Source organism: Sander lucioperca, chromosome 15 (assembly GCF_008315115.2).
Source record: "Sander lucioperca isolate FBNREF2018 chromosome 15, SLUC_FBN_1.2, whole genome shotgun sequence".
NCBI classification, from domain to species: Eukaryota; Metazoa; Chordata; class Actinopteri; order Perciformes; family Percidae; genus Sander; species Sander lucioperca.
In genome coordinates, this window is record NC_050187.1 from 15425654 (window position 1) to 15437848 (window position 12195).

Consider the following 12195-nt stretch of genomic DNA (forward strand, 5'->3'; position numbering starts at 1 on the left):
TCTGAAAGGGGAATTCATAGGAGTATTGACACTAAAAGTCTTGAGGTGTGGACTGGAGTCTTTCCATGTGAAGTATGTTAGACCCCTGACTTACAGTGAAGACAGTGAGTATTGGGAAGGAAAGCTGTGACAATGCTGCCACCTGCTGTTTGGAGCACATGAGTGAGCGGCCTGGTGCTAGTTGGGTTTTATTCTTTGTGAGAGAGACAGTGTTCTAATTGAACTTAACTTGGAGCCATTATAAATCACATCTGCCCTACATATAAACTTTTGTTGTCTTGTTTGTGTTCCTTAGCATCCTTTATCACAAATTGAATACTGTTTCATTTAAAAAGCCCAATACGAATGATCAAATAACAGGGAGGAAATTACATTCAGCCTTTTGTTGTATCTGATATATTGTGGTTTGGGATCACTTTAGACGGATACAACAGCCATGCATAAGTTCTAAACGCAAAAGAAAGGTTTTAGGGTGACCTCATGGCCAGCGAGGATTTCGTCCCCCCCTGTCTGTGGCTCCATCTCAAAATGGCAGTTATGATTAACAGAAAGGATTGCCATCTACTGTGTGTCACCAGCATTCTGCGTGATGGACAGAGGCACTTGAGTAAAACATGCAGCACTGGTAGAACTGGCCTTTTCCCCATTTAATAGAGGCTGGCATTTTTATTGTTCTGAGTGCAGGGCAAAATTGCATAGATATGAAAAAATGGTTTCTCTCTACAGCTTGTTAAAAAAGCAATTATAGAAGCTGCACAATAGCCATTGTAGACCATGTTCCCTTATTGGTGTCATGGCTTTCATTTACTCAATTTGTCCCAAATGTCATTTGTGTGTGTGTGTGTGTGTGTGTGTGTGTGTGTGTGTGTGCGTGTGCGTGTGTGCGTGCGTGCATGCGTGCGTGCGTGCGTGCAGGAGAAAAGGGGTGAGCAGGGTGGGGGTAAGAGATATGCAGGGATTAGTAGTTTTATGTCACTACTGAAATCTGCCTTTTGTGCATACATTGGACACATTTTGCCATGGTGTTGGACACTGGGTAGGTAGCTGTAGTTGGGCAGAGGCTGTCATTAAAGTTGGAGGTTGATTAGCAAGAATGATGTCTATATGTAAAGTAATATGTGTAGAAAACCTGCCCTCCAATACGTTTTTTTCATGGATCAGATGAAACATGATACTTTTAAGTATAGTATTTTATAGTATCATAGTGATACTATAGTACTGCTATTCACTGTACTACACTATACTATCATAGTGATACTGTTTTTTTAGTCATGATGGCTACAATTTTATTTGGCCAATACCAATTAAATTTGTTCATGACCAAATATCTGCACAAGTAGTGACATTCCCATGAGCCTGAGGTGTACTTTGTGTTTGTCAGAACCCGATTTGTACCTAAAACCCGATCAGTGCAGGTCCTATCCCCTGACCAATGGGCTATCCTGACCCTAACTGTCCAACGGCAACGACTAACCTCAACCGTCTACAGTACGAACATACGTAGAACGGATCGGGTTTCTGGTACAGATCGGGCACACACAGTGTTCAAAGCAAAGTAGCTAAAGTTAGCATGCTATCACACTAAACTAAGATGTGAACATGGTAAACATTATAATGTTCTCTATTAACATCAACATGTTAGCATTGTCACTGTATGCATGTTGTATGCTAACATTAGCATTTAGCACAAAGCACTGCTGTGCCTTATTACAGCCTGACAGAGCATGGCTGTACTCTTAGTCTGGTTTGATAAGTACCTGCTGTTACACGTTTATAAGCCTATAACAACTGAATTCCAAAGCCGACTATTTCAAAGACTAGCAAAGCTAACAAATTACCTATTATATTTCTAACAAAATAAGCAGTTATTAGCGAGTGCGTGAGTAGGTTTCCTTACCAATAACCTAGACCATGGACAGAAAAGCCCATTATTAACCCTCTATGTAAAAAAAAAAAAAACATTGTGAAAGTGAGGCTAGAGAAACCGAAGCTAGGAAGGAGGTAGGCTTAACCATTTTAAAATGTGATGCCAGCTCTCACAAGATGAATCCTTTGCCTAGAGATGGACAGTTTGTGATCATTAGTATGACTGGTAGCTTTGTTTTTCAAATTTGAATGGCTGGCATTATTCCCATGCATGCTTGTGTTTGGCTGATGATTCCTTTCCCTCCCTTTTCAGGTAAAGAGGAAATAGGTGATGAAGAAGAGGGTGACGATGGTAATGTAGCTCTACGGACCATTAACACATGTTCTGAGCCCCTTGGCTCTACCAGTGCTTCTTGATGTCATTTGTCATCAAAAATTGAATTTTCTATTCGTTCCAATTCAGTCTTTCCATTCTGTGCCGCCACTCCAATGCAAAAAAGTCCTATTATCACAGTAGCTTGAAACAAAGAAATCCTTCAATTATGTATGGTTTTAGAAGTGACATTCTTTTCCCTTCTTTTTTCTCACTTAATTTATGCATGTCTTTGTGGTTCCATTGCTCTCATACTGCAGTACAAAGACAATGCTACACAAAGAGATGGAATGAAAATGCAGTTTGAGGTGATATCCAAAGCCAAGTCAACTCAACTCCAGGCTCTAACACTGAACTCAATTGTTTTCCACTCTTTCTAGATGCTGCTGCGGGAAATACAGATGTGGAGATGGCAAGTCAAAACCTAGGTATAGTACAGTTACATCCAAGGCTCCAGCATGGACAGGGTGTGATTTTGTGTTATTGTCGATTATTGCCACTACTCTACACATCACTCACTGAGTGGGAAGGAGCGCATATTGATCTGACTCTTATGATGGGAATTGTACGAGCTGACCGACGTGCAACTCATTGCTCTGGTTTTCACTTCAGCTCAAGTTTGATTAAAGCTCTAACCTGATCAGTCTCGTTAGCAACAGAGGAATAACTAGTATACAAGAACAGACCCTGAGACTCTGATGTGTTTTGGTGTGCTGACAGTAAGAGCCTTACATTTTGTGTGTGTGTATGTGTGTGTGTGTGTTTGTGTGTGTGTGTGTGTGTGTTTTACAGAGAGGCAACCATTAACTTAGAGCAAGAACCATGTGTCTTTCTTGAACTATCCTCTGTGTTGCTGGTATATAATTAAGATTCTGCATTTGCATACTGGCAGTGCGCAGAGCCTTGTCTCTCTTCTGTTTTTGTTTTATTCAAATCCCATCCCATTGACAAAGATTTGACAGATAGAGCCTCTCTGAACATGAATTTTGTAGATATTCTATGAGAGAGTTATACCAAATGCAGCCCTGGGATGCTTTCCATAACCAGAGACATGTAATTACTTTCTCGTGAGACACAAACAGAGAGGTAGGAGCTAGATATACGGTTAAAAACAACACCTGCAGACTAATTCAGCCAAAAATACAGCAGCTGCATCATTCTTGTCTGTGTGTGTTTGCATTGCAGGTGAAAACCAGAGACCACAGATCAATATGTTATTTAATAATGTGGTCTTGGTTGCTTTATCAAATATAACCTTTGCACACAGACCTTTATTAGCACATTTATTTACCATTAGTACACTGCTCTTTTGCATTTTTCTTTGTTATTGTTTTTACACACAAATGTTGTTCTTTATCTGCTAAGACTATACATCTTTTAGCACAAGGCCTAACTAGCTCATACAGCCTAAAACAAGCACTTTTTCTTAAGAAAAGTTTTTTTTTTGTAGTTTCTGAGTTTTCCTTTCGTTCCGGTCAACCCCCTGTGCCTTTCAAACTGGAAAAGAGCAACCTGTTGGTATAAAACTGTTTCTGAGAGATTCTATCAGCAATCATGACATATGGGCTTGTTTTCTGCCATGTGTTACAGGATTTTATGTTAAAGCTTTGATTCCCTATGCCTTAATTAATCCTTTAAAATGTACTTCTTTTTATATTTCAATGTGTGTGCCTCTAGATGAACATTCAGGAAACGAGGACCCAAATCAAGAAAAGGATAAAGATGAAAAAGAAAACCAAGACAAAGATGAAGATGTAGGAATTGACGGCGACGAAGAGAGCGATAAAGACAAAGGCATTGACAACGAGAAAGATGAAGATAAAGACAAAGGTGTGTTCTTCAGGGTGCATGCATTTGTTTTTATGCTTTTACATAAAAAAAATTGACATACACAGGTTGTCAGTCACAAATATTCATACCAAATTGAAAAAGGTTCAGGGGATGGTCTGATTTCTAGATAGCAATTATATTTTATCACTATATGCAGCAAAATATCCACGGAGCACTGCTGCAGACAGATATGAATAAGTCGGTTGTATGCATGAAACCCCAACGGCTGACAAAATGACAAAATAACAAAATGGAAATATAAATGTTTACATTTTTGGTTTACCAGCAGTCTAAAATTACAAGGTTTGGAGATGGAACGCTACAAATGCACAATAAGGGTGTTATTATTTCTTACAGTCAGTGGTTGAATCTATGCAAATTCATCTCTCAGCACAGAATAAGCAGAACCAAGTCAGGAGGTATTGGCTCAGATTGTGTGCAGTATTACAGATTGGACATACAATATTCTAATAATGGACAGTCATAGTCCACAGCACATACTCACACTAACCATACTTTACACGTACACATATAAACCAAGCTGATTTTATTGAAGACATGGCAGGTCAAGCTTCTTTTTTTGCAGACACGTAGGTACGATCACCTGTCTGCAAAGACACTGATGTAGGTGTGACAAACATCACAGCTTTGCTTCCTTTTTCCAGCAGAGGAAGAGCAGCCTGCTGCAAAGGCAGAAGATGACGGCACAGCAAAGTCCACTGTGGAGATGGAATGTAAGATCTGATTTGCTTGGATTTGATTTGATATGATTTGATTTGACCTGATTGAGAGTCTGACTGACTGACTTTCTATCAATGCGATTTTCTCGTCTAGTCTGGTGTATTTGTATACTTGTGTATTGAATTATTGTGGTCAGCGATGTTTTTGTTGTCTGCTATTCGTCAAACTAGTTTTCCCCTGGAATCAATCTCAGCCTATCTAAGATCTACTTCACTCACGTAAAATCACTTTGTACGTGACGTTTTAGGAATTGCAGGGGGCCTCAGGCGGTATAACACATCTCTGGAAGCCATGATGGAGGTGCTGAAGACAATCACAGCAGATAAATAAATGAACCCCAACTATAATGGCTGTATGAAATAAGCATTGTTCTTTTCTGGGCAGAATAGCTGGCAGTGTTCAATATTTTTTTATGGTCAACAAATCGCTTTAAAAGTGTTGTGTGTGTATCCAAAGCCTAATACAGCTTATTCCTCTGTGCCATACACCTCCATTGTTTACTATTAATTTCGCATCAATGAGTCAAACCATTGCACTGGGTGGCCTGTTCTTTCATGAACATGAGCACTGTAGTTTATTTAGAGTCAATTCCACATACACCAACCAGCTTTTGTAAGATTTGCATCAAATGTGTGTTGATCCACGGCTGAAAATAGTGTCCAACAAATACACTATTTTCTCCTGTTTGAGTAACATTTGTGCCCAGTAACAAGTGCCCAGCTGTTTAAGGAAATTAATTTGCCTAGAAAAGAAAGAAGTCAGAAAGTATTGAGAGACAGACTTACACATTGTTGGTTTTGGTCTTGTTGACAATAAGAAAGATATTGAATAATAGTAGTTAACTTTAAATTGAATTGTACTGCTAATCTCTCTCTGTTTTAGCCAGGTTTTCTATATAATTAGCCTCTTGTTACGCTTCAGCCAGCCATTTTGTTTGGATCAAACTACTCTTTCTGCATTGCTCTCATTTATGTTCGTTCGTTGACCACATAGGATAATCTGTCTTTATCCCCATCTTTCTCTGGCTCATATTGTCAGTGATTAAGGGTATTCTCTGGAGAAGTAAAGGGTTAGATTTGTGGACTCCAGCCACCCATCTCCCACCACTGCAACTAACACAAAGGTCTGAGTCACTCCCTCACCTCCATTTCACTTTCTCTTTGACTGACATTCAATTAATTTAGGGTGGGAACATTCCAGATAGATCTATCTGAGATAGCCTTCTCCATCCTCTCTGAAAGCCATTGGAATACGTCCTACAAACACTACAGGCTTTCCATCACTGGAAAGCTTCACTCCAGCCTGTTGATTGTGTCTTGCCTGAGCCAGCCAGTGTCTGTCACTGTCTAGGGTTACCATGGGCCATATACTGTGTGGTGGCACTGTCAAGCAGTAAACAGGGGTGTTATTCCTGATTGCAGGCAGATTGCATTTTGTATACAGGAGCAGGGCTTTGGACCGTGTGCAGACTCAAACTGTCTTGGATATTGAATCTCATGCAGGCCAACACAGCCCAGCTTAGCCACGCATAACCAGCTATTCACAGGACAAAACCAAATGATTCCCGAGCCAATACCTTTTATTAAAAATAATAACTGTAATCAGGCTGCCTGCTCATGGCCAGAGGTTAGATCTGCTTCATTGAAAGGAGTAATAAAATGCCTAATAATGATATGAGGAATGAACCAAACAATTGATGAGGACAGCTGAATATGAGGTTACTACGCACACATATGATACCTTCTAGTTCTTTGACCTAATCAGTGATGCCTCCTATATGACTGTTTACACTCAGACATGTCATTACACAGCATTCTCAAATACCATCCTTTGCATCTGCACATCTATATACATGTGTATGGAAGCATCTAGCGACTAAATGAAAATGTAATCTCACAATAGCATTTTCATTTCCCACTTACATATGCATTAGGTGGGTCAATCAAAATGCAATAATGCAATTTGCATTTTTACCACTAGCATGGGCATTATCTGGCAATATTAAAATTAAAATGCAAAAGCCTTTTGACATTTGATTTTTAAAGACTGCTTTATGGTTGACAATATTTAAATGTGAAAATGGAAAAGCATTGCATCGAATTGCAATTACATTTCAATTACGTTTAATTTAACATTTCAATATGTTAAAATATTCTGTCAGCCCAACAACCGGTGATTGCAGGTTTATCATATAAATGGTAGAATGATAAGTTGTGATAAAAGTGATAAATTAATACATTTTAAATTAAATTAAACTATTCAACATTTTGCACATTATATTCCATTTTATCACTATGATAACTGTCATCCATTATTACACTTGAATAAAGTTAGGTCTATGTGTTTTTATTTTTATTTTAGTAACATTAATTAGCTAGCTTGCTTATATCATTGGCAAGAGTTTACCTCAATCAAACAAAATTGCTGCATCCTCCGATGGATTGTTCTCTCACATACACCGGAAAGCTCTGCAATATCCTTCACTTTTTAATGCTTTTCCATGTTCACATTTGAATTAACATTTCAATATTGTCAACCATAAAGCAGGGTTAGTCTTTGAAAATGAAAATGCAAAAGCCAATTTACATTTCATTTTCAAATTGTCAGGTAATTTGCATAAAGGTAAATCAAATGCAAACATTATTGAATTTTAATTTTCACCCAATTAATGCCTAAGTGGGAAATTAAAATGCTTTTGTGAGATTGCATTTTTATTTAAATGTAGTCTGCCAAATGCTTCCATACACGTGCACCCAGTTGTCAGCAATATCTGTTGACAGCCTGCTCTTCTGACATAGCTCAATATTTCACATATGAAAGTGTTTATCACAGCTTAGCATCTCAGTCCCAGCTCAGTCACAGAAAATAATACAAAGCCTTATGTTTTATTAATTTTCACTCTCGTCATCATTATAACTTGTTAATGTAAGAATCTATTCAGTTTACACACATTCCCTTAGTATTAGATAAAGATGTAGGATACTGCACACAGGTCATTTGCTGATATCTTAACACTTCATATTACCAAACTATGCCATCTGTTGTTTACATTGCAGGCCTGTTCCTACAAATATGCAGTTTTGTTTAAGCATTTAGTTTAGTTGTTCTTAGCTCTACAAATTACTTCAATTTAATGCAATTTGTATAAGCAACCAAGACCCATATGATCAAAACAGTATGTAACAAATATTATATTCTGGGAATGTTTGCTCTCTGGAATATCTGTGTGGAGTAGAGATATGCAAGAGGTAGAGGACAGATTTAGTATTTTAAATCAGGCTCCACAAAATGAATCATATGTATTAAATATTTCCCTGCACAGACAATGAGATTCTCAGTCTGATATTTGGGATTTTATAAAGGCTCCTCAAATTGATTCTGAATCCAAGCAGCCTTTATTCATGAATATTCGTAACATACTTTGGAAATGGAGGCTATATTGTTATTGTGTTTGAAACATCTATCCAGCAAGCCTTGTTCTGGTGACTTGTGAGGGTGGGCACCCACATCAGTAAGCTCATGGAACATCCATAGATTAAAATAAGACTGTCTTTGCCTAAAGCTAGGAATAAATACATCTGAGTTGTGAACAGAAATTGTTTTTCCTTCATGCATGTGTGATTCTCCTACAGGAGTCGATATCTTAGCTCCAAAGGTACGATTTAATGCCTGCACAGATTCAATGCCACCAAGTGAACAGCAGCTCATCCTGCTTTCCAATCACACTTTGATCAAGTTTCGCCTGTAAAGCATTTGCATGTCATGCAGTGCACCAACACAAACCTGAATAAGGTGGTCAAGACTGTTTTGTGATAGTACATCCTATTATACTGCCAGTCAGTTTAGTATGTGCCTATTATCGATACAGACTTTTTTAAATGTGACCAAAAGACTACGCTGTCCCTACAATTCTGCTCGTCATTATATGCCTGAATATAAGGCACAGAGAACCTTGCAATTGAGGGAGCTTGAATGTTATATTTTTCAGCCTTTAACAAAGCTGGCCTCTGGCTGACTGGGATGAAAGCAGCTTCTTGAGTATGAAAGGATGCTACAGAGAGTTCTTTTGAGGGGGGGGGGTCTGGTCTGGCTGGGTGCAGACCAGACCGACTGTAATGGCACACTAAAGGTAGGCAGGAGGGACCCTGCAGGGGAGGAGGAGAGAAAGAGGATGGGGAGATAGACAGACCCAGCAGGCCATCACAACAATCTAAGTCTCAACACAGCAGAGACAAGACACCATTACATCAGCCCAGAGGCTGGTGGAGCTGACATTCCCACTACTCATCTCTCCCTTTGATTTTTCTTTGTTTCCTTTTCTCTCCTTAGACCTGTTGTGTTGTTAAAAAAACATCACAGGAACACTAGTAAACTCTACTTCACACTCATTATCAAAGTTTTTTAACTTGTTTATTGTTACTTTATTATCTAGATTTCATGACTTTCTATCTCCAAATGTTTTTGTCCCATGGTGGCCAGGATGTTTTAAGTATAGATGGGTGTGAGGGCCTTATTTAGTGCTGTGACTTTGCCACAACCACTTCCAGCTCACTGTATCTGAGACTCTGAGTAGAAAGCCAAGCTGCATCTGCAAGTGCCATATGGTGCCCAAAAACCACATGCACCCACCTTTCTCCCTTGTAAGATCCACAAACAATATTAAAAAAAATGCATCAAAATGGGAGGTGCAACTAATCGCCTTCTAACAACTGTTATAATAATTGGTGTTATTCTCTTGTTTGTGAATGTTATTTAGGGGATGTTATTGATTTCTATCTATTTTACTCCCTCGGTGATACAGCTTGAGTGTAACAGAACAACAAGCTGACACAAATGGCTCTTCTGAAATCCAGCAGACTTGCCATTGGCAATATCAAGGTGCATACAAAACTATTACAGCACAGTCACCCTGTGTGGTCGCTCTTTTGTGTTAAGGCATCAAGTACAAAGAGTGGAATTTGTTAGTAATCCATTGCAAATCAAAAGCGAGCTTTTTCTTCTTTTTAACAGCTTCAATAATTTATTCCAGAATTAATTGGTATATTCCTCTCAGAATTTGTTGTTGCTGAAGTGTGCTTTGCATTTATGTTCCTTCGTTTTAACAAAAAAGGATTTGAAGCTTTGTTTAATTGGTTGTTTTGTGACCTTTTGTCTTTGCCTTTTGTGAACAATGGGATACCAGTGATGTAAATCTAATTCTGGAGAGCAATGCAATCTTTCCTGTGGAAAGAGTTGTCAGCACACAATTAACTTTTGGCATAACATTGTATACTGTAACACTGAGTGTCTCCTCAGGGAGCAAGCTGCGACTGGCTAAAGACATTAGGCTATACTTGTGTTTTATAGCTTCATACGCTGACTGTGAAAGTCCAGGAACAGCAGCTACACCAATCACAGCCCTGCTGAGGCATTTTGTGCGAGCACCGTGTAGACCAACCACAGTCTTATCTTTATCCGTATTAAAGGAGCTTTTATCGTTGAATTCCACTTTGCTCCTTGTTTTGACTTGCTTTATTAATTTTAGGTTACTGGATATCAAATCAAGCCTGTTTCCTGGTGATTTAAATATGACCCTTTGGAGTCTGAGGGCCAGATGTACTAACGCTTTTGCGCCCACTTCAGGCATATTTGTTTCACAACGTGCGCGTAAAAGCATGGCGAGGTATGTACAAACAGGCCACACTGAGTTAAAAGCGCAGACTGCCTGTCGCGGTAACTGAAAATGGCAAATTGCGCTTTTCCGTGTCATGCATATGCATTCACGGGAGGGCCAAGGGGAAAGTGGGAGTTTCCCATAAAGAGATGGGAGGGGAAGCGTAAAGTGCGCCTAATTATGTATTCCGCGGTATGTACAAAAACCACCCGTGACAGCGCGCCTCTATTTTGCGGTGAAAATTGTCCGCCTCTTAAAAGCAGGTGTAAACCAGCCGCAAGCAAGTTTCCTCGCATATGCCTCCTGGTGAAATGGCGGCAGTAATCCGAGCAAGACGAAGACATAGGCCAAGGAGACAAGCTGAAAGGATTTTTGCCACAAGGATCACACTTTTTCAGTTGAACACGAAATCATTAAGCGTTACAGATTAAGCAGCCATGCAATATTACAGTTACTGGAAGAAATCAAAGATGACATTGAATCTCCGACTCAGCGTTCACATTCCATTCCAGCAGTTGTTAAACTCCTCCATACATTACAAATATTGGCATCAGGATCATTTCAAACAGTCATAGCATCAGCAGTGGGAATATCGCAGTCTGCAGTCAGCCGTATCGTAGCACAAGTACTTAATGCTTTGCTACAGCGCAATTTACGGTATAGTGGGTGGAGAAAGGCGCTGATTACCTGATGAACTGCAGGTTTGGTAAATACGACGTAAGCTGAAGTACCACAGCGTACCGCTTTCTGTGGGTTGGCCATGGTGCTGATAACGCTACATTCGCAAATGTACATACATCTGGCCCTGAGTGTATTTGGCTCTTTGCCATCATTCCACAGCACTCTCCATCAGTTTGTAATTTCTTATTGTCTTATTGATGAGAAATACGGAACTCTGGTCATTTAGCTGGAGATAGGGAATAGACCAACAATGTGCACAATGTTTATTATGTTGGTTACCTCTGGCCCAGAGGCCTACCTCAAAGAGAGAGGGCCTCACCTAACGGACTACAAGGGACACACATTTTCTGTCCTCCTTTGAAGCTCTTTTTTTTTGATAAGCTGTCTTATCCAGTCAACTCTGAGCAGAGTGATAATTTGTCTGCCAGCAGAGAGGCAACAAAAAAACAAGTCTCAAACACATTTGAATCTCCATCACCCACACACACACACACACACACACACACACACATACACATACATACACACACACACACACACACACACACACACACACACACACACACACACACAAAGACACTGAGTGATGAGTGATCTCTGTATGGGTTGCCTGTCTCCTAGAGGCAGTGAGGGAGATTTAATGGTAGAGCTACTTGAGTTAGATAGGGGAGTAAACCCCAGTGAGATACTGAATGGTCTTTCGAGACTTAGGCATGCCACTTGGGATTTTAAGTCTTTTTTGTTTTTTAAAGACATTTTTAGGCCTTTATTTTCACCAACTGAGCTAACCCGGCCAGTTAAGTTTAACCCTTTGGAAAAACGCTAGTATTTTTCAGATATTGACCCCTTTCTCACACTTCAAGTTCACTCAGAATGCAGAGAGGGTATGATGCAATAAGATACAATACAACATATTAGAGCTGCAATATTTAGTCAGTAATTTTGATTGCAGCAAAATTAATTTGCAACTATTTTGATAAAATACAGTATTAATCGCTAAAGCCTTTTTAAGCGAGAAATGTCAAATATTTGATGGTTCCACCTTCTCAAA

General features: G+C 39.4%; 1 protein-coding gene across 6 annotated transcripts in view; it reads left to right on the forward strand.

Moving 5' to 3' along the window:
- macrod2 (mono-ADP ribosylhydrolase 2) overlaps window positions 1–12195 on the forward strand; it is a 434913-nt gene that overhangs the window by 407955 nt on the left and 14763 nt on the right. For 2 of the 6 annotated variants that reach the window (XM_035992660.1, XM_031301858.2), the window contains exons 12-15: window positions 2180–2218; window positions 2620–2667; window positions 3917–4069; window positions 4735–4803. In XM_035992660.1, coding sequence (XP_035848553.1) covers window positions 2180–2218; window positions 2620–2667; window positions 3917–4069; window positions 4735–4803 — 309 coding nt within the window. The remainder of the gene's footprint in view (window positions 1–2179; window positions 2219–2619; window positions 2668–3916; window positions 4070–4734; window positions 4804–12195) is intronic. The other 4 variants (XM_035992662.1, XM_031301878.2, XM_035992661.1 and 1 more) reach the window with 3 other exon arrangements.